General features: G+C 38.7%; 2 protein-coding genes across 5 annotated transcripts in view; both read left to right on the top strand.

The window, feature by feature from the left end:
* ARL8B (ADP-ribosylation factor-like 8B) overlaps nt 1–16,716 on the top strand; it is a 54,806-nt gene extending 38,090 nt beyond the window's left edge. Inside the window, exons 2-7 of one of the 4 annotated variants that reach the window (XM_011965448.1) lie at nt 6,410–6,490; nt 8,035–8,108; nt 8,533–8,626; nt 9,887–9,954; nt 10,210–10,280; nt 14,451–16,716. In XM_011965448.1, the coding sequence (XP_011820838.1) occupies nt 6,410–6,490; nt 8,035–8,108; nt 8,533–8,626; nt 9,887–9,954; nt 10,210–10,280; nt 14,451–14,500 (438 nt within the window). In that variant the 3' untranslated portion in view covers nt 14,501–16,716. Of the gene's footprint in view, nt 1–6,409; nt 6,491–8,034; nt 8,109–8,532; nt 8,627–9,886; nt 9,959–10,209; nt 10,281–14,450 lie in introns of all 4 variants that reach the window. The other 3 variants (XM_011965450.1, XM_011965451.1, XM_011965449.1) reach the window with 3 other exon arrangements.
* A 5,156-nt stretch (nt 16,717–21,872) lies between these two features.
* The window catches only part of EDEM1 (ER degradation enhancer, mannosidase alpha-like 1), a 34,048-nt gene continuing 32,659 nt past the window's right edge, over nt 21,873–23,261 (top strand). Inside the window, exon 1 of the mRNA XM_011965461.1 lies at nt 21,873–22,031. Coding sequence (XP_011820851.1) covers nt 21,873–22,031 — 159 coding nt within the window. The remainder of the gene's footprint in view (nt 22,032–23,261) is intronic.

The raw sequence follows: 23,261 nt of genomic DNA, 5'->3' as shown, positions 1-23,261 counted from the left end.
AAAAGAAAAGACCACTCTGCTTAGCATGTGAAAAGTAGCTTCTTCTGTACTGTACCAAAAGAAAAAAATTAGTATGAGGCTTTGTCATGTTCCATATGTCATTCTGTCTTCATAAAGTGGCTTGATAACCACACCCTTAAAAAATGATTCTTAGAGAAAAAAACTGTGAGACGTTTGTTAAAGTAGGTGTTTTTCTATTTGTCTTTTTAAGTTTATTGTATTGGATTGAACCGCTGCTATAGATGGACAGGTCAAGCAAAGAGAAACTTCATTTCCCATGTTGTTGTTAATAGCTTGCTTTCTGCATGTCTTCATTTAAAAGAGCAATTGTAAAATCTAACCTAATCCATTTAGTACTACTCTACTTTGAAAGCATTAAAACATATGAAGAGGATTTCACTGTGTTCTTTCCAGTGTCAGATATCACTGTTTACAAGCAGTCAGTGCACAGTACATCTCTGGTATATTAACCTGTTTACAAAGAATAGTTGCATCCACCCCTCACCCATTTCTATTGTCTTAAGGTATCCTTTTTTTTTTTTTTTTTTGAGACGGAGTCTCGCTCTGTCACCAAGCTGGAGTGCAGTGGCATGATCTCGGCTCACTGCAACCTCCACTTCCTGGATTCAAGCAATTCTCCTGCCTCAGCCTCCTGAGTAGCTGGGACTACAGGCACGCGCCACCACGCCCAGCTAATTTCTGTATTTTTTTGTACAGACAGGGTTTCACCATGTTGGCCCAAATGGTCTCGATCCCTTGACCTCATGATCCACCCGCCTTGGCCTCCCAAAGTGCTGGGATTACAGGCGTGAGCTACCACGCCTGGCTGGTATCTTTTGTTTTTTTTTTTGGTAATGCTCTGTGGCCCAGGCTGGAGTGCAGTGGTGCGATCTCAGCTCACTGCAACCTCCGCCTCCTGGGTTCAAGCGATTGCCTCAGCTTCCAGAGTAGCTGGGACTACAGGCATGCTCCACCATGCCCAGCTAACTTTTTATATTTTAGTACAGGTGAGGTTTCACCACGTTGCCCAGGCTGGTCTTGAACTCCTGAGCTCAGGCAGTCCACCTGCCTTGGCCTGCCAAAGTGCTGGGATTACAGGCGTGAGACACTACGCCCGGCTGTCTTAAGATATCTTTAGTAAAGTGTCTTTTCACTATTAGAGGTTCACCACCTCATGTCTTCAGTCTTCCTGCTGTTAATTTTGATTGCTCTCTGTACGGTTTTTACCATTTTCCATTTGTCTAATTTCGAGATCTCTAGTAGAAAATTTAGGTGAGTGCTGCAAAGTGGAGTTGGCACTGATAGAACTTTCTGGGACAAGGTCTGCTTTAGCCTTTGGTATGCTAATGAATTTGGGAAGAGCCACATTTTTCTGCTGTTGTAGCATTCATCTCCTTGCTTACCTGTATTTTAAATGAACAGCCTATGAATAGAACATAAAACCATAAATGTTAGGTCTGGAAGTGACTTTGGAGATACTCTTCCAATGTCCTTTTTCTAGATAAGGAAGCTGAATCCCAACGTCACATGACTTGCATCTGGTTAGTAAGTAGCATAATTGGTAATAAGATGCCCTGACTTTGAGAATAGTCTTCTTTTCACCATCTTATTTTGCTTCAGATTCATTTTGTTCAACCAAATTCCAGGTACACTACCTTGCAAGTTTGTCTTACAGGAGGGTAAGCATTGTGACAGTGACAGCTCCATCTACCATCACAAAATCACAGCGAGTGCCACGTGTGATCATGGCATTTAAGAAGGCAGGCATGAAAGCATGCGCTGGTCCCTCTTATCCATGGTTTTGCTTTCCAGTTTCAGTACATATGATCAACCTCTGAAATAATGACTCCAAAGCAGAAGAGTACTGTGCCTAATTTATAAATTAAGCTTTATCATAGGTATGTATGTATTGGAAAAAACATAGTGTACATAGGGTTAAGTTCTATCTGTGATGTCAGACATCCACTGGGGTTCTTGGAATGTATCCCCCAAGGATAAGGAGGGACTACGTATTTTTATGTCTCTACTCTTCCCCCCAAGTCAGATTAACTCATAACTATCCAGATCTTAAGAACAATATGACTTTAGGCAAGTGACTTAATCTGACATTGCCTTGTTTTTCTCATTTGAGAAATGAAGATAATGCTACTCATTTCATTGGGTTGTCATAAGGATTAAACTATGCTGATGAGTATTAAGTGCTTAGTATTATGTGTTTGTTAAATTTGTTAAAATAAGTAGAATGATACACCACTAAGTAGTATTTTCTAAACATCTGTTTCCCAAACCTGTAGTCTTAATTAAGCAGCTTCTTGACAGCTCAGACATAAATTCTCAGGTATCTATTGCCCAACTGCCGACTGAGTGGTTATAGTTGTTCAACGCAAGCTTTGAAAAGTGATGATTAAGATTGGACACTAGGAAAGAAGTAGAAAATATTTCCAGGTCCATAAAGTAATTATTGCACAAAATTCATGCATCAAAGTTAAGCACTTTATTGGCAGAAGAGTTCCATCATTTTCCTCCTTCATGACCTATGGTTTTTTGTTTGTTTGTTTTTTTGAGACATGCTCTCACTCTGTTGTCTAGGCCGTAGTACAGTGGCACAATCTTGGCTTAAAGTCATATTGTTCTTAAGAGCTCAACCTCCACCTCCCAGGCTCAAGCAATCCTCCCACCTCAGCTTCCCTAGTAGCTGGGACTACAGGTACATATAACCATGCCCAGCTAATTTTTGTGTTTTTTGTAGAGAGAAGGTTTTGCCATGTCACCCAGGCTAGTCTTGAACTCCTGGGCCGCAGCAACCTGCCTGTCTCAGCCTCCCAAAGTGCTGGAATTAGAAGCTTGAGCCACTATGCCCGGCCCTAATAACTCTTACTTTGTTCAACAAATAGTTTTTGAATATCTTGCTGTACTCAAGATTTTTTGGAGTAAAAGCTCAAGGACTTGATTAGCTGATTTTCAGTTTTTGCATGTTAGCAGTAGCAACTGAATTACAGGAAAGTTGTTAGCGTCGGCCGAGGTAAAGAAAAGAGATAAATGAACCCCTGAGAAAGCTCAGGGGTACTCCAGTATAATGGCAGCCCCTACATTATTTCATTACAAAGGGGTGCTGTAGTGGATATTCATAATCATAAAATTTTACCTCCAAAAGGGAGGGCCCTTGAGTGTTGTCTAATTTAGTTTTCTTGTTTTGCAATAGATAAAATGACCCTGAAACATTGAGAACACATTAAATCATGTTCTATAGATTGTTTGTGGGAAGTTAGCCAAGTGTGTATTGCCTTTTAGAAAGCTTTCTATGCAAGCTAATTATAAAGTTTGGTACCTAAAAAGTTTAGCTACTATTTCCTGCCTTTTCATTAAGTAAAACACCTAAAGATATGAAATAAATGAGCATTATCTCACGTAGATCTCTCCTTAGAGATTAAAGCCTATCACAATAAATATAATTATAATGAAAATATTTAAGAAAAATATAATCATGATTTAGCCATGTGACCTTGGGACTCTACTACCTGTTCTATAAAATGGTAATGATAATTGTCCTTCCCTATATCATGACTAGTTTTTAAAAAATTTTGGTAAAATACGCAAAACACAATGTATCATCTTAATCATTTTCAATTGTGCAATTCAGTAGTGTTAAGTACATTCACATTGTGTAACCATCCCACTGTCCGCTTCTAGAAATTTTTTATCTTTTCAAACTGAAATTCCATACCCATTAAGCAAATAAGTATCTTCTGTCTTTATGAACTTGAGTACTTTAGGTACCTCATAAATGGAAATACTGTGTGTGTGTGTGTGTGTGTGTGTGTGTGTATGAGAGGGAGAGAGAGAGACTTCTGGCTCATTTCACTTAGCGAAATGTCTTCATTTCTTTTGAGTGTATATTCAGAAGTTGAATTGCTGGATCATATGATAATTCTATTTTTAGATTTTGAGGAACTGCTGTACCATTTTTCATATTAGCTGTACCATTTTATCTTCCTGCCAGCAGTATACAAGAGTTCCTATTTCTCTGCATTCTTTACAGTGCTGACTTTCTGTGTTTTTTTTTTTTTTTTTCTTAATAGTAGCCATCCTACTGGATGTTAGGTGGTATCTCTTTGTGGGTTTGATTTGCATTTCCCTAATGATTAATGAGTTGAACATCTTTTCATGACTTTATTGGCCATTTATCTTTTATCATGGCTTAGTTTTGATACAACGAGTTTTGATATAATGACTAGATTTTCACGTATAATCACATACACGAAAGTCCAGAGAATTATAATGATAATGTCTTATATAAGTGAAATTAGTGATTACAGTTGTGTTAACATTTTTTTCTGATATTAATAAAACTGCACTGAACGGTTAAAAGAGGCAGAATTCGAGTTCTGTAGAGGAAGTTGTTTGTACAGTTGGAATTCATTGTGCTCAAGACTTAAGACAATTTTGGAATACATGTGTATGTGGCTAGCATGAGGCCATAGCAAACAATTACCCGGTGTTAAGGCCGTGAAAATAGTCCTGTTTGTTTAACCAGTCCCTTGTTGAGGTGTTTGTTAATCCTGGGTTGTTAGCCTAAAATTTAATAGTAAACTCAACTGAGAAATAAACTGAGAAATTTGCTAACATAACTAAAATATAAATGCATAAAATCAGTATTAATTGTGACTCATTAAGATGTACTTCACAAGAGCAGTCAAAATAGAGAATATGACAAGAATATGGTAAGGCATAAGAGAATTGTGATACTTTACTGAAGAATATAAAAGATTGGGATGACTAACTGGTCAAATATATGCCTGAATGAAAAGACCTGATAGTAGTTACATATTGAGTTAAGTGTGATTTTTCTCAAATTAATATATTTAGTGTAATTCCAGTCAGTATTTTAACAAAATTATTAATCTCTGAAGTTTATTTGGAATGTGGGTGATGAATAAAGATAATACCAAAAAATCTCAAATTTTTAATCAGCTGTATACAATAATACCTAGTATAAATTATAGTAATAAATCTAGTGTTTATTCAGGAATAAACAGAGTAATGGAAAAGAATTGAGGACCCAGATACAGAACTGTCTGTCTATGGTGTTTGACATATCACTTATTATTTATTTATTTGGAGATAGAGTCTCACTCTGTTGCCCAGGCTGGCAGTGGCACAATCTCGGCTCACTGCAACATCTACCTCTCAGGTTCAAGTGATCCTCCTGCCACAGCCTCCCAAGTAGCTGGGATTACAGGTGCATGCCACCACACCTGGCTAATTTTTTTTGCATTTTTGGCAGAGGCAAGGTTTCAGCATGTTGGCCAGGCTGGCCGTGAACTCCTGACCTCAAGTGATCCACCCGCCTTGGCCCCCCAAAGTACTGGGATTACAGGTGTGCGCCATCACACCCGGCCTGATGTATAATTTTTAATTAGTTGGTAAAGGATAGACCTTTTTTTTTTTTTTTTTTAAGATGGAATGTCACACTGTCACCCAGGCTGGAGTGCACTGGTGTGATCTCAGCTTACTACAACCTCTGCCTCCTGGGTTCAGGCGATTCTCCTGCCTCAGCCTCCCGAGTAGCTGGGATTACATGCACCTGCCATCATCCCTGGCTGATTTTTGTATTTTAGTAGAGACGGGTTTCATCATGTTGGCCAGGCCAGTCTTGAACTCCTGACCTCAGGTGATCCACCCACCTTGGCCTCCCAAAGTGCTGGGGGTACAGGCATGAGCCACGCCCAGCCAAAGACAGATTTTTTAATTAGTGGTGGGATGATTGTTGGTTATCTATTTGGAAAAAGAGACTTTCCTTTAGTACTGTGTATCGTCATATTCCAGTTGGATACATGTTTTAAATTTGAAAAAGTCACATAGTATTAGAAGAATTTAATTTTGATTTCATGACATTGAGATTAGAAACCAAAAAGAGAACAAAATTGATTACATAAAAGGAAAAACTTCTGTATGGCAAAATATTTTATAAGCCTTATTAAAAGACAGACTTGGAAATGCTATTTAGCAGTGAATTTTAATAGTTATTGTCAGAATAATTTAAATGCTGAAAGTTTGATACTTGATTTCATCTACTTTGTGTGTGAAAATGTACATCAGGTGAACACATTTATAAATTTTCATATGTATTTGTAATATAAAAAATTTTTTAACATAAGGAAATATGTGAAAAATTACATTAGTTTCAAAAATACCTTTTTTAGATGGGAGAATTTATCTTTGTTGGGACAAAAATAATGCATCTCTTCAAGAATTATGGCCATAAGGAACATATTCTTAAAGTGGATGGTTACCAATGGTAAAAAAATATTTACTAAAATGGGTACAAATGCAATGTTGATATTAGAAGTTTATGCAGTGTCATTATAAATGTTGATTAGTCTAACCTCAAATGTTTTATTTTGTTCAGTCAGGTCAATTCAGTGAAGATATGATACCCACAGTGGGCTTCAACATGAGGAAGGTAACTAAAGGTAACGTCACAATAAAGGTATGTTATTTCTTGCCATATGCAATTTAAATTGTTAGCATAAACACCTAGAAATTATTCTGTTTAATCTCTGTGTTTTTACTGAAAATTTGCAGTTTTTCAGTAATGAATGTGCATGTTTCAAAAGAATAGTTTTTGTTGTTGTTGTTGTTCTTTTTTTTTTTTTGAAGCAGAGTTTTGCTCTTTCACCCAGGCTGGAGTGCAGTAGTACAATCTTCACTCACTGCAACCTCCGCCTCCCGGGTTCAAGTGATTCTCCTGCCTCAGCCTCCAGAATAGCTAAGATTACAGACTTGTGCCACCACGCCCAGCTAATTTTTTGTATTTTTAGTAGAGACAGGGTTTCACCATGTCTATTAGGCTCGTCTCAACTCCTAACCTCAAATGGTCTGCCTGCCACAGCCTCTCCAAAGTGCTGGGATTACAGTCGTGAGCCACCATGCCTGGCCAAGAATAGATTTTTAATCTATTTTGTTTTTCAAAAATAAAATCTATGGCCTGAGGCTTAATGTCCATTTTGCCCAATTATTGTGGTTCACAGAAGCTGTTCACTTTCTCTGTGGCTCATCTAATGAAGTTCCAGATTCCGTCATGTGCATGTTTCTTTATGCTTGTTACCAGTTCTGTAGTTAAATTGGAAACCTCTTGAAGATAAATGCCATGATTTGAGACTTTGATGTAACCCAATGTCTAGTGTGATGCCCTATGGAGTAGACACAATATGGATGGTGGCTTTCATATGGATAAAATAATTTTTATTTTTTTGAGATGGAGTTTCACTCTTGTTGCCCAGGCTGGAGTGCAATGGTGTGATCTCAGCTCACTGCAATCTCCACTTCCTGGGTTCAAGTGGTTCTCTTGCCTCAGCCCCCGAGTAGCTGGGATTACAGGCACCTGCCACCACACCTGGCTAATTTTTTGTATTTTTAGTAGAGATGAGGTTTCACCATGTTGACTGGGCTGGTCTCGAACCCTGACCTCAAGTGATCCACCTGCCTCAGCCTCCCAAAGTGCTGGAATTACAGGCGTGAGCCACCATGCCCAACCAAAATATTTTTATATAAGAAAAACACCTATGTGGAAATGTTGGCTACTTATTTACAGGATAATTTAAAAAGGTTAGGCATTAATGTAGAACAAATCAGACAATTAAGCTTTAATAGATTCTGAATTGCTATTTTCTGTCTTGGCATTCAAATCTGGATGGTGCATGGTCCTGTAACTTTTAAATTGTTATAAAGACATGTTTTCAGTAATAGAAGTATATTAGTTAACAGGCAAACTGTTGCACATAAACCAAATCTTTGCTCAAGCAAACTTTTAGATGTATTGTAAATGTATTAAATACGGACTTCAAGTTTAGAAGTGACCCCAAGAATTCCCATATTAAGAGCTTGTTTGAAGTCAAGTTTTTCAGGAGCACTTTGCCTCTAACGTTGTAGAAATAAGTGTATCTTTCTGATCTTTTTCATTTTCTGTTACTTCCTCTTTCAATCATTTATTTAAAATATCTTTATTAAGAATTGCCTTGTTTTGGTTTAAAGATATGGGACATAGGAGGACAACCCCGATTTCGAAGCATGTGGGAGCGGTATTGCAGAGGAGTCAATGCTATTGTGTAAGTGGGTTTTTTTTTGTTTGTTTGCTTTTAAATCAATTTAGGCATCAAAGAAGAAAGTTTATTTTAGTATTTCTGGAGGCTCAATTTTTATCTTGAAAATGAAAGTCTTTCTTAGCTAATATCCTAGTGCAAGTCCATTAACATGGGATTTAAAAAAATTAATCATAGAATAAGATCTTTATGTTTTTTGTTTATGGAGCCAAGAGCTAAGGGGTATACATGTTTTACTATCATGTATTACTCTCTAAAAACAGTCTAGTTAAAAAGTATTAAAGAGTGCTGAGCCTTTCTTTAGGACATAGTTTATTTTGGTTAACAATTTCAATAATGTAAATCTTACGAAAATTAAAAATCAGTAATACCAGTTGTCGTCATCAAGTCATATAGAGAAGGTATGTTGAGATCACTTCATTTTTTTAAGTTACATGATAGATGCTGCAGATCGTGAAAAGATAGAAGCTTCCCGAAATGAGCTACATAATCTTCTAGATAAACCACAGTTACAAGGAATTCCAGTAAGTACGGAATACTTGTTATTTTACATTGTAATTATATAATGATATTCATTATGGTAATTATACAATGATATTAATTATGTTTGAAATCAGTAACATCTTCTTTTTTAAAATCTGGAAGACTTGTTTACCGTGTATCTGCCATATACTGGGCATTGTGGTAAATATGAATCTCGTAACCAGATATCTACTAAACTACTGTGCATCAGGAGCAGTGCTTAGGCCCAGAGATAGAGTGATGAACAGAAATCAGTGGAAACATACTCTTTGCCGTCATGGACCTTATGGTTTAGTGGGAAAGGTAGATACTCTGAATAATGCAGCTTTAAGTGCTAGGAAGAAAGGTGCAAGGGGCTATGAGAGTTGTAATTTAGAGGGGAGATTTGATCTAGTTTGCAGGAAGAAGGAGGGATTCACGAGGAAGTAATGCTTGAGCTGAGATCTGAGGGATACATACGAATGTGAGGTATATGACAGCTGGAGGAGAAGAGAGTTCCAGGTAAAGGTCTTTGGGTGGGAGGAAGTGGGAAACTGAGAAGAGGCCAGTCTCTCGAATACATTCAGGAATTTGCATTTGGATTAGGAATGCTCAACCAGTAAGTATATAATGCAAATCCAAAAAAAATTCCAAAATTCGAAACACTTCTGGTCCCAGGTATTTTGGATAAGGCATACTAAACCTGTATTAAGAATAGCAGAATGTGGTTGGGCGCGGTGGCTCACGCTTGTAATCCCAGCACTTTGGGAGGCCGAGATGGGCGGGTCATGAGGTCAGGAGATCGAGAGACCATCCTGGCTAACACGGTGAAACCCCGTCTCTACCACAAAAAATTAGCCAGGCGTGGTGGCAGATGCCTGTAGTCTCAGCTACTCGGGAGGCTGAGGCAGGAGAATGACGTGAACCTGGGAGGTGGAGCTTGTAGTGAGCCGAGATCACGCCACTGCACTCTGGCTTGGATGACAGAGCGAGACTCCGTCTCAAAATAATAATAATAAAAGAATAGCAGAATGCATAGCATAGACTCAGAATATTTTAAATAGAAGTTGGCAGCCACACACTGAATTAAGGGCACTTCCATTGTAGGAGTTTAGCGAATACCAGTATAAGCAATGAAATGAATGAGATAGGCCACCACAAAATGCCTTAATATTGTGGAATGTGTTAACATCTTAATTTTATGTCTTCACCTATCAAGATGATAAACTTCTGTGACTTTTTCTTACATAAAAGTGTGCTCTTAATATCTTTTCTTTTTAAAGGTGCTAGTGCTTGGAAACAAGAGAGATCTTCCTAATGCCTTGGATGAGAAACAGCTAATTGAAAAAATGTATGTCTTGAATATGCTATTTTAATAATTTGCTTCTAAATTACCATATTTTGTCCACTTGTTATGTTATTCCTAATGATCATAGCCATATTTTTTAGATAGATAAATTTTAGCCTATCAGAGAAGTGAATCCTAACATTTTAGGATTGCTACAATGATTTCTTCAGTATAGTAATAAAAGTAATGAGTAAAATTGAACAAAGTGATAAGTATGACAGCTGTTCTAAGCACAAACTTATCCTCTTCTTCTCATAGGAATCTGTCTGCTATTCAGGATAGAGAAATTTGCTGCTATTCAATTTCTTGCAAAGAAAAGGATAATATAGGTAAGAAATGACTGGTAATTTTGGAAGAAATGGGTATCATTGGAAGGAATGTCTGTGCTTCTTACAGCTTATTATCTCGATTTCTCATTAAGTGACTTCCTTTACAGAATACTGTTGCTTTTGCTTGAGAAAAAAGAATAGATGTTATACCTTTTGACAACAAATATAGTGAATCTTCACTTTACATTATTGATGGCTTCTTGGAAATTGCAGTTTTATCTCTCTGTCTCTCTCTCTCATATAAATATATATAAAATATATCTAATATCTAATATCTAATATATGTAATATTTTATATATATTTATATATAAAATATACTATATATAACATATATTATATATATATATTTTTGAGACAGTCTCACTCCTTCACCCTGGCTGGAGTACAGTGGCGTGATCTCAGCTTACTGCAACCTCTGCCTCCCGGGTTCAAGTGATTCTTGTGCCTCAGCCTCCTGAGTAGCTGGGAGTACAGACGTGCACCACCACGCCCAGCTAATTTTTGTATTTTCAATAGCAACAGGGTTTCACCATGTTGCCCAGGCTGGTCTTGAACTCCTGACCTCAAATGATCCACCTGCCTCAGCCTGCCAAAGTGTTGGGATTACAGGTGTGAGCCCGGCCTATATGTTGTCAAACTGTTGAACAGCAAAACATTTTTTAAAAAGAGGAAATTGTACTTTTAAGTGAAATGACATACAGTAGGCCCTCATTTTGTTCAGTGTTACAATGTTAATGAGAAAAAAAATAGTTTTGTTATACACCGTTTCACTTAAAGTGGCAGTTTCCAAGAACCTGTCAATGATGTTAAGTGAGGACTTAATGTATAACATCCTGAATCTTCTTTGTGCTATTTAAAGAAGAAAATGCAATAAAGTCTTGAGGCTAAGATTATGTGACACCAATTTATTGTATTAATTTTTGCAGAGCTAGTGTCCAGCTGTGCTTTATAACAAAATGGCATTTATGGAATAAGACTTTACAAAAATCAGTTTACAGCCACTACAACAATTTTTTAGTTATTGAACCGGTGTATTACTGCAGTATGTTAGCACTCTATTGGAATTATAAGCCCAAAATACCTTTCATTTACTCAGTGCCCATATTAATTTCTTAGAACTGCCATAACAAAGTACCACAAACGAGATGGCTTGGAACAGCAGAAACTTAAGTCATTCAAAATTCTGGAGGCTGGAAGTCCAAAATCAAGTTGTCAGCAGGGTCGTGTTCTCTCTGAAAGCTGTAGAAGATCCCCCCCTTGCCTCTCTCTAACTTGTGGTGGTTGCCAGCAATCCTTGGCATTCCTTCACTTGTAGATGTACCACTCCAGCCTCTGCCTCACATTCATGCTTCTCCCCTGTAGTTGTCTCTGTCAGTGTATTATCTTTTCCTAAGGACAGAAGTCACTGGATTACGGCCTACCTTAATTCAGTATGACATTATCTTAACTAATAACTTGCAGAGACCCTATTTCTAGTAAAAGTCACATTCCGAGGTTCTGGATGGACATGACTTTTTAGGGGGACACTAAACATTCTAGCATAGTATCCTTACAGAATAGGTATGTATGGCTCAACTTCAGTTTCTTAACCAATTTGGTGTGAGATGATTTGATACATGAATGTATTGGAATAAAATGTAATAAATAGTACCAAAATAGTATATTTACAAAGTTTATGCTGATATTTTTTCTTTAGCTTTTGTATTCCAGTCTGTCCTTCCCTAACTCACCTTCCACCCCTCCTGCAAACATGGCTTTATTTATTTTTTATTTTTTTTAAGATGTAGTCTTACTCTGTTGCTGTGGCTGGAGTACAGTGGCAAGATTTTAGCTGACAGCAACCTCCACTTCCTGGGTTCAAGTGATTCTTGTGCCTCAGCCTCCTGAGTAGCTAGGATTACAGGTGCCCACTACCACGCCTGGCTAATTTTTGTATTTTTAGTAGACACAGGGTTTCACCATGTTGACCAGGCTGGTCTTGAACTCCTGAGCTCACGTGATGCACCTGCCTTGGCCTCCCAGAGTGCCTGGATTACAGGCATGAGCCACCATGCCCAGCCACAAACATGCTTTATTCAGCTTAAAGTGTGGATAGTTGTTCTGACTGATTTTGGGCTTCCTTTAAAGACATCCGAGGTGGTCTCAGCCCTAGTAACAGCTGATATACACAAATTTTCCTTTATAAATGGATAGAATAATTCACTTGTTACATTGGGAGCGTTTATTTGAGAACAGACTTGTCAAGCACTTGTGGTTACTTTTAAAAGTTTTTTCTCTAAGTGGCGGGGAAAACCCTTTTTAAAATTTAAGATATGCTCCATGAGAGCATTTATTTCTACGTCAGTGGTTCTCAATGGGGAGCATTTTCCCCGGGATACTTTTGACAATGTCTGGAGACATTTTTGGTTGTCACAACTAGGAGGGTGATGCTGGCATCTAGTGGGTAGAGACCAGAGATGTAGGTAAACATACTATAGCGTCCACAGCAAAGAATTATCCAACATAAAATGTCAGTAGTGGCAAGGTTGAGAAATCCTGTCACACTAACCGTAATTTTTAGTCCATTGTGCTGTTTTGTAAATCCATTACTCCCTATATGTTTTCTGTTTTGCCATTGTTACAAAATAGTTGGATGCTTTCCTGACAAAAAAAAAAATATGGGCTCATGTATGGAAGTGCAGTAGAGCTGTGAGGACTTCTTTTGCTATTTGAGGCTGATCTTAGTAGTTTGCTAAATAGCTCAGTAGTAATTTTAGTACTCCTGACTCACTTAAAATGTTATCAAGCCCAAGGAAACCGATCCAGTCTAATAAGATCTAGTCTAGTAAGATTCGAAATAAGTATTTTATAAATCGGTTCATCTGATTATCTTATTTCTTTTGTCTTTTTCCCTATTCATAAATATCTATTTGTCTTTAGGATATGAACTTCTATCAGTATCCACAGAGGCTTCGTATAGTTCTTTAGGGAATTTCTTTTTTTTTTTTTTTTTTTTTGAGATGGAGTTTCACTCTTGTGACCCAGCTGGAGTGCAATGGCGCGATCTTGGCTCACTGCAGCCTCCGCCTCCTGGGTTCAAGTGATTCTCCTGCCTCAGCCTCCCGAGTAGCTTGGATTACAGGCACCCGCCACGATGCTCGGCTAATTTTTGTATTTTTAGTAGAGACCGGGTTTCACCATGTTGGCCAGGCTGGTCTTGAACTGCTGACCTCAGGTGATCCACCCACCTTGGCCTCCCAAAGTGCTGGGATTACAGGTGTGAGCCACCGCGCCCAGCCGTGGATTTCTTAAATATTTAAATTTGGTTATTTCACTTCAGATTTACCTTTCTCCCATTCAGTTCAAATGAGTGTGGCTTTGCTCTTATTGTGCACTGTTGTCCCCATTTTAAGGTGCAGAGGTGCTTCTTCAGTAGTTGAGTGAAATCACTGTTTCCACAGTGGTGAACAGGCCACGTTTGTTCATAGCTCAGCCCTGTGTTGTTTCGTTAATGCATATTAGCTGGGAAACTGGTAGTGAATTTACCCTCATCTTTCAGGCTTGGAGAATTGAGTGGTGCTTCTAATAGACTCTCACGTACCCTTTTGAAGAAATGAGGATAAGAATTATCCAGCCCCAGATGTTGAAAGGGCATGATGTGAATCCTGCGCTAGCCTTGGCAGTGACAGCCTTCTCTCCCATCCCTCTGCTTTAGTCACGTTGTATCACTCAGAACCCATCCAGAGCTCCACAATGTTTCATGCCTTTTAAAATTCTTTGCCGTTTTTTTTTTAACCTGGAATTTTGTGGGGTGGCCCCCAAGCCCCAATAATTACTGCATCTTTTCTGTGTATTATACTTAAAAGTTCCTTGAGGCCAGACAGGGGTTCTTCCTTTTTTTTTTTTTTTTTTTGCCTTCCTGGCAATTTGCAATCGTATGGGCAACGCATAAAAGATGGCACCAGCCATCCTATACACAACTTAATTTTTAAATCAGAAAACCCTTCAGTCTCTGATAATTCCTCATATTCTCTTTAAGTTCAGGTAATGGAGTATGGGAATACAGATGGCAGAAAAGCAGAAGAGGTCAGGCATAGTAGGTGCCTTGAATTAGCAGCATTTTAAATATTGTCTTGTTTGATGTTTAGTTTTTTAACTTTAATGTCTTCGCTTTTCCCCTCTATCTTTAGATATCACACTTCAGTGGCTTATTCAGCATTCAAAATCTAGAAGAAGCTGAAGCATCTCCTGAAGTCTTCCAGTCTTTCTTGGCTATAATCCTAGAATTATTGTCCGTTCCTCTGAAGTAATTCCCAGAATACGGTCCTTCCTAAACCCAAGAAATTGCCTTTTTCAGAGTTTATTTCTCATGTGCACTGCTGAAGATGAGTATCCCTAATCCTTCATAAAGAATCAGCTAGAGTTGTCATGATAAAGTCAGCACACACAAAAAGGCTCCTTACACATACCTGTCTTAAACCATGTGTAGAGCTTTTAAAAACAAAACAAAACAAACCCCCATACACTTTTGACCATCTTAAATCAAGAAAATTGCGTATTTCCATTCTGGTCTTTCTGGGCTAGATTTTTATATTGGTTTTCAGTAAATGTCTATCTATAATATTTCATTATAGAGTCCAGTAGCTTAGTACTGACACTGACTTGATACAGCATGAAGTTTCTAGTGCCACACACAGTATTTAGAAAACCTTTAAGCGTGAATGACTTACGTGGGATATATATAAACATAATGTTTACTTTATCTCACAAATGCATGTGAAATGTATAATTACATCCTAGGAATCCAAAATGGTCTGCAGAGAGTGAGCGGAGGCACCAGATCAATGTTGGTTCTTTACACTGGTGAGATTCTACCTGATGAATATTAAAGATATTCTACTTTCTGAGAACTCTTTATCACCAGATGGCAGTTGGGATATGGGAGGAACTAAAGCATCCTGTTTTGTATCTGTCCAGATCATTATTTCTGTCGCTTGTTTTTTCTTCCCGGTTCAGGATACTTTTTTAAGGGATTGAGAATTGAAGATTTTCCAAAAGCTTTCATGAATTTAGAGCATTCCACCCAATATAATAAAACCTGTTAAGAATGTCAGACTTTGTTCAAACATCTGTTTGTTCTATCTCCAGTCATTAAATCAGTGCTGCTGCATGACACTCTAACTCCTGACTTTTTATATCCAGTCATAAAGTTGACTTTCAGCACAACAGATACTTATAAACAAATAAAAACTTTTTATTTTTCTCTCTTATTGATGTAAGGTTTGGCACTCTTTTGACTGGTGCCATTAGACATCTTGATTATTGTGACAACTCTAGACCTGCCTGCTCTATCTAATGTAATCATGCTCGGCGTCTGCAGGTTGTTTAATAATCAGTCACACAGAGAACTGAGGAACTGATGCTGTTTGTTTGCTTCTATGATACAGAGATGTCTAAAAACTTCAAATGGACATGTTTTGTAGTTTAGCAACTTCCGTATACATAAAGGGACATATTAATACTGGTTCATTTGTAAATTATTATTCATATAGACCACTGTAGTAGATATAACTCTATGGTACACCTGCTTATGTGTTGCCTCACACTGTGTGTGATTTTGTTTCTTTTGTTAAGCAGCACTTACGTAGACTGCATTTCCAAATGTGTTGAGCACTCAGAGTGTAGTCAACAGTACATTCTTTTAATGAATACCAGTTTTAATTTATAGACTGCCATGGCCTTAAATATATTCTGTACAATATACTGCACTGTGTTGCACAGACACTACTTGCTTTTCTCCATTCATATTTTTATGAGTAGAATCTGGGCTTTTAAATTTCTCTTCTTATTCTTTGAAGCATGTTGCATACTTCCCTGGTGAGATGGATGGTTCTGTAAATGAAGGGATATTTAAACTTGCTACTGTTGTTCAACACCATTCATGGTCAGTCTGAACCATTACAAAGAATGTGGCAACTTGCTTGTGCCTAAAAGGAGGAATTGGAACTAGAATGTGTGACTTTGTGGGGACTGCATAGGTTTATTAATTGACCTATAGCTAAACCTTAATGTGTTTGTGTGTCTATACATTGCTTTAAGCATTTCAAGACATCCAGACGCTATTACCAACATTTTCCTGTGCATTAACTTCTGCATGTGAAAACTTTTAACAGTTACTGAACTATGTAAATATGTGAATTTTTTTTATTTAGGTGGATGCATTTTTTGTCTGTTTACTGCTCTTCTCAGCTTTATTCAATAAACTTGCATTTTAAGGGTTGTATTGGCAATTTTAACTTAAAATGTGCATCATGATGGAAGGTGCAGACTTTTTTGGAAGGTGATAGTAAGTTTCCAAGAGGAGGGTCTATAGACCATTTGTCAGAAATCAGCTCAGCCCTCAAAGAATTGGGTCTGTGGGCTAGTTAAAATAGAAATAAACTTTTAAAATATCCACAGAATTGATATTGTGATTTTTTGGGGGCGAGGGAAATGCTACTACTTGTCAACGGTTACAGTACACCAAATTTAGGACTTTAAGTGGCAAGCGCTAGTAAAACATTTTATGATCCAGTTTTAAAAAATCAAACCAAGACCCTGCTAAGCAAATGAAGTTGCAAGACATGCCTATTTACTGACTTCAGTTCAGAATGAAAATGCTGGTTTTCCCACAAAGGCACATTTTTAGCATAAAGCTTTTTGCTAGTTTGGTATCATCTGCCCATAAAATAAGTCAGTACTTATCAAAGCTATTGGAGAAATAATTTTGTATATGTTTATTTGTTTAGAAAAGTTCAATTAGCATTTTCTCCATATCCATACTATAATTCTGTATAGCCAACCCTTAGTGGCTAATTGGATGTATGATTTAGCATTTCTTTCCCTACCCACGTTTATGGTTTTTTTTTTTTTTTTTTTTTAACTAAATTAGTGGAGCCATGTAGTCAGGCATCAAGTTTCATCCACTTCTTACCATTCTGCTACCAAAGGAGGAGTGTGTGAGAATTGGGGATGAGGATGGGGGAACACTGAGGGTACACATTTAGCTTAATTCTAAATGTGTGTCTGCTTTAAAAAACTTCTAAACTTCTAAAGTTGGTCTTTGATTCTTAAAGTTGGTCAAGTAAATTGGGTGTTTGAGGAACTAATTGCTTTGTCTGTTCTCTCCACGTAAGATAAGATTGAGTTACACTGATATCCTGTTGATTTGGTAATTCCAGCTGTTCCAGGGGTCAGGTGGGTTCAGAACTAGAGTGGAAGCTTAAACGTAATGTAGCAGGCATTGTGCTGTAACATCCAGTTGGCCAAATGCTTTACTCTAAAAATGTGCCACAGTAGGGAAAGCACAATGTTTGATGTTTAAAATGTTTTCGTTATGTTACAAACTTTTAAGGTTATGCCCTCAACTATGTGCATAGCAGTGAAGAGACTTGAAAAGGAAGACAGTAAAGCATTACAGACTTCCCTTAAGTTTGCTGCTCTACAAGTATGCAGCCTGCTGCAGGTGTTTCCTGTTGGTTAGTAAATAACCTCCACACATTTGCTGTTTAAAATTCAGCTATTAATAAAAATGTGTACTTTTGTCATTGCACCTCTTGGGTGTTCTTAGGGAAACCAAAGCAGGTCATTGTCATCAAAAATCTAAGCCACAGCAGTAGTCATTTATTATTCCATTCTGTTAACCAGCCTCTTTTCAATAAGATAATTCTATTTTGAAATCCCAAGACATCTGGCATTTAGGTAATGCAGATTTCCCAATAGGAATCGGGGCCGGGGAGGTGGGTGGATAATTTAGCCTCATTTTACTGAGGCTTACAGTAGGGATGTAGGGAAAGAGTTTTTAGCTTAAGATGCTAATATAGCTTAATTCTGTGGAGAGTACTGGGTTGGCATTTGGGAGAATGGGTTCTTGGCCATTAACGTGTGACTGGTGAGTTGCAGAACTCCCTAGTGGCTCCTTAAGTTTTCCCATTTATAAAATGAAGAGGAGAGGATTTCTAACCATAACTTCTGCCACTGACGGGCTGATTCTAGCAGCCTAGAGATTTGCTTGGTGGCTAGAAAGAGAAGAGATACAAGAACACCCATTTGTCCTAGTGAATGTGTTAATATTACACGTTCCTTCAATGGAAGGTAATCCAAAAATACAGAAATATTTACATGTTATAACTTTAAATTTTAGCACAAGAGCTGGAGATTGCAGACATTTTACAGAATGATACAGTAAATTTATTTTGTTTAAAGGAAATTCTGTAAATATATAGCTTATATTTTGAAGGGCATTTACAAATTTTAGAACATTTTCCCCAGACTGCAGAAAATATTTGATATGCATTCTGGAAAAGTATGTACTTACTACCAATTTGAGGGTGAGTGGTTTAGAGCTAAAGTTTAACCCTTTATAACTGCTGTGTTGCTAGGTGTTTTTGTTTTTTTTTTTTTTTTTTTTTTTTTTCTGAGACAAAGTCTCGCTCTGTTGCCCAGGCTGGAGTGCAGTGGCACAATCTCGGCTCACTGCAACCTCTGCCTCCTGGGTTCATGCCATTCTCCTGCCTCAGCCTCCCGAGTAGCTGGGACTACAGGTGCCTGTCACCACGCCAGGCTAATTTTTTGTATTTTTAGTAGAGACGGGGTTTCACCATGTTAGCCAGGATGGTCTTGATCTCCTGACCTTGTGATCCATCTGCCTCAGCCTCCCAGAGTGCTGGGATTACAGGTGTGAGCCACCATGCCCGGCCAGCTAAGTTCTGCTAGAATTTATCTAGAGCTTTGGAGAAACTTGGAATGGTTAGAAACTACTACTCTTCAAAGGAAAGGGGCTGGAGAACCAACAAAACCATTGTGTCCCTTTTTGGACATGGGAAGTAGAACATTAACCACTTGCTAATTATAGCATCTCCCTTAACCAATTCTTATCTACAACTGTGGCCTACCCTCAGTGTTGTACAATGTGTATCACACAATGTGCTATCTTGTTTCTGTGGCTTAAGAGAATTCACCATTTCTACCTACTGCTACCTAATACATGAATTAGATAACTCTTCCATTTGTATATTTTATTCTGTAAGAAAAATTCAAATTGCTGTTATTTGTCACATTATTAGCTAATTTATGAAAGCGCTAGCCCTCTCATTCAAAGAAGGGTTAAGGATTTATAGAATTCCTACATTCTCTGGAAGCATCAGTAACCTAAAGGCTAGAGCATGGTATGGGCATGTGCATGATGAATATTTTTGATGTATAGTTGATATATTTGTTTCAGTGGTTTGGTATTAGAACTGCTAGAAGGGAATCTCAGTATATTTTTTTTTCTTTTTTGAGATAGTCTCACTGTGTCATCAGACTGGAGTTCAATGGCACGATCTCGACTCACTGCAACCTCTGCCTCCTGGGTTCAAGCAATTCTCCTGCCTCAGCCTCCCAAGTAGCTGGGACTACAGGCACGAGCCACCATGCCAAGCTGATTTTTGTATTTTTAGGAGAGATGGGGTTTCACCATGTTGGCCAGGCTGGTCTTGAACTCTGACCTCAAGTGATCCACCCGGCTCGGCCTCCCAAAGTGCTGGGATTACAGGTGTGAGCCACTGCGCCCGGCGACTTGTGCTAATGTTAAACAAAAATTATGGGGGGTCGTTTTTTGTGGATTAAGTTTCTGCACTAGGTTCTAGCAGACCAAAGTAGTTACATATATTAAATACCACACAGTAAAATGGAAACTTTACAGAAATCAGTTTTTCCTGAAAACAGAAAATCCCACTCTGTCTGAATCGGAATAATAAGGAAGTCCCTTCTGCTTTAACCCTTAAAGAAAAGTAACCCGATGTTAACCAATCAGTTATTTTTCATTGTTTTGTTTCCTTACTCTCACAAAACCCACTATTCTGCTGTTTGTCATTGGGAGCTTTCATTCTATTTTGTAGAATGGAGGCTGGCCCATTCATAAGTTATGAATAAACGCCAGTTAGATCTGTAAGTAAATTTGTTGTAATTTTTTCTGACACTAGGAATTGCCAAATAGCCCTTCACAGGGGAAGTACTGGTTTTTGTTTTTACCAATCCCTGTCCCCTATGCCTTTTTAAAAAAGAGATGAAGTCTCACTGTTTACCCAGGTAATTAATTGCATTGCCTATTTACAGCCATGAGCATAGCAAACGCAACTTCAAGCTACTGGCTCAAGGGATCTTCCTGCCTCAGCCTCTGGAGTACCCTGTATTTTGTTCACAGAGCATGTTGACAAACTTGGATTTCTGCCCATCAAATAAGTTTGAACTATAATTATACACTTTTTTTTTTTAAGGCCATCAGCTTTGCAAAACCCCTGCTTTTGAAATATCTTTTTTTTTTTTTTTTGAGATGCAGTCTCACTCTGTTGCCCAGGATGGAGTGTGGTGGTGCTATCTGAGCTCACTGCAGCCTCTGCCTCCTGGGTTCAAGTGATTCTCGTGCCTCAGCCTCCTGAGTATCTGGGATTACAGGCGCCCACCACTACACCTGGCTAATTGTTTTATTTTTAGTAGAGATGGGGTTTCATCATTGTAGCAAGGCTGGTCTCGAACTCCTGACCTTAAGTGATCTGTCTAACTTGGCCTCCCAAAGTTCTGTGATTACAGGCGTGAGCCACCGTGCCCAGCCAGGTGCTAGTTTTAAAAGGTTCAGAGTTGAAAAGTATTAAAAATAGGGCTCACTGTATAGCACGGTGTAAGTACTATACACACACACACACACACGTATGATGTGATTCACAACTGTGATAAACATTGTCCTCATCACTCACCCATTTTATGGATGAAGAAACAAGTCCAGAAAAGTAACTTCCCAAGGTCACTCTTAGGGCAGAGCTACTATTTGAACACCTGACTTCTGAATGTGAGTTCTTAGTCGTCATCTCTTTGGCATTCCCCAGAGTAAAGGAAAAAGTGCCTCCTTATCAGTCCCTGATGCTCTTGTGAGATTACTGGAAAACCTGTCACAAATCAAACTGTATCTTAAAGAGTTGATTTTTAAGGTGGAGTTTTCTGATTAGGTATGGGTGTTGTCCCAGTATCAGTTGTATTTACCTTAAGGGGAGTCCTAATCGAAAGGACTAGCACAAAATAACCCATTTCTTTCATTTCAGTTTCATTCCAGAAGGAAACACTTTCTGAACCTAGATCCTAATGCCTAGGCTATGCCTTGCAGGGCACTAATGTCAAAACTGTTGCCTTTGGATGGCTTGGAAAGAGCCGAGGGACCTGTCTGCTCAAGGGCCAGCTATTTGAAGTGCAAATTGCCCTAAAGTGTAGTAACTCTCTTTCTGCCTAGAGTCAACAGGCTCTGAGAATTGAGCCCCCAACCTGATTTCTTCCATTATGGCTTGTGGAGTAAGCCTTGGAATGTTTTCTATGAAGATTAAATGAGCACACATGTCAAAGTGTTTTGAAAACCATCAGGTTTACCATGAAAAGCATCTTTCAGGAGTTGGATGGTTTTCTCTGGTTATTAAAATATTTATTTTTATAAGAGTTTTTCTCTAACATCAAGACAGGAGCTGTCCTCAATGTGGCCTGCAGTTAACCAGATTAAGTTTAAGTTAAAATTTGCAATAAAGTAGCCCTGGAAGGAAACATACAACATGCAACTGAATATTCACATTCAGTTTGCAAGTTCCGGGAAGGCAGAAGTTCAGGATCAAGGGCTGGAGCTGGGCTGCCAGCACAGTCCCCAGGCATCCTTCACTGAGGGGAAAAAGCAGAAGCTATGTAGTCTAAAGATCCTGACTCAAGTTGTCTTCGTAATCTTTTTGCTGCCTGGGCTGCTCTCGATGTCTCAATGTTGGGAAAGAACAAGGCTCAGCCAATAGTAAGGACCTTCCTATGTGCCAGCTACCATGTGCTGTAATCAAGTGTTTTCTTAGTTCCCCTTACACCTGCTCTGTATTTCAAAAAGTCCTTTACCCTGAAAATGTGCTGAGAGTGCCACATGACAACTTACCTTCTTATGCACTCCCTTGGTCGGCCATTCAGCCAATATCTGATTTGGGGGTCTAGTCAGGTCTTGCTTCCCAAGCTTTTCAGAAACCCTGATGAAACAGGCATAGGGTCTAAACTTAGAGCAAACCTTACAGCCAGCTCCAAGTGCAGCAAGCAAAATAAATAAAACGTCTAAACCGTTGAATCTTTATGTGAAAGCCATAGCCCTTTAGAGCTAACATTTGCAACCTTCTTAATTATAGGAAGTAGATATAGAGGAGTAAAGTGATTTAACTGGGAATCTACCCCACACCTCAAAGGTTAAGTCGTTAATTGCGGGTGCACAGGAGAGATGGTGGGATGGGAGGGACAAGAGAAGACATATTTAGATACATCTGGTTAATAATTTGGTGGTGGTGGGAGCCTTGATTCCAACCCCCAACCCGCACCCCCTTTTAAAAAAATCCTATTGCCGAGACAAAAGCAATATAACATAATTTAGTATTTCCTGAAACTGCCGGTTTCTAAGAACTGCCCAAGAGTACCTACACGCACATTCCCGAGACTACTGGAGTTAGATAGGTCTAGGGAGGGATCTGGGGATATGCGTTTTACAAGCATCAAGAGCGATTCTTAAAAATTGGGTGTTTAAATCAAAAGATTTATGATCTTTATGTGGCCTGCAGTTAACTGTTTTGTGCACTCCTTGAGCTAAAAGGTAGTATCCCACCCCCTCCATAAACAGACACCTAAGTTATAAAACTTCTGCCCTCAATATGCAAAAATAGTTCCTTTTATACAGAAATGATCCTTTCCTTCTTTTCAGTATGTATCTTTTAACTGTCATCACTCCTAACCTAGACCCAGAGTGGTTTTTTTCCGGTCCCAGCTCTGCCGGACACACGCTCTGCCCAGAGAGAGACCCGATCTACCCAAGGCCAGGCGGCCTAGGGCCACGTCTGTGTCTAGCGTCCGGCTGGCGCTGCCGTGCCGCTCTCCCATTGGCTGGAAGTTCCCTCGCCTGGGCCGGCGCGGCTCCTGCTCGCCACGCC

The sequence above is a fragment of the Mandrillus leucophaeus genome, unplaced genomic scaffold (genome assembly GCF_000951045.1).
Source record: "Mandrillus leucophaeus isolate KB7577 unplaced genomic scaffold, Mleu.le_1.0 Scaffold727, whole genome shotgun sequence".
Taxonomy (NCBI): Eukaryota; Metazoa; Chordata; class Mammalia; order Primates; family Cercopithecidae; genus Mandrillus; species Mandrillus leucophaeus.
This window is presented reverse-complemented; position numbering and strand designations above follow the sequence as displayed.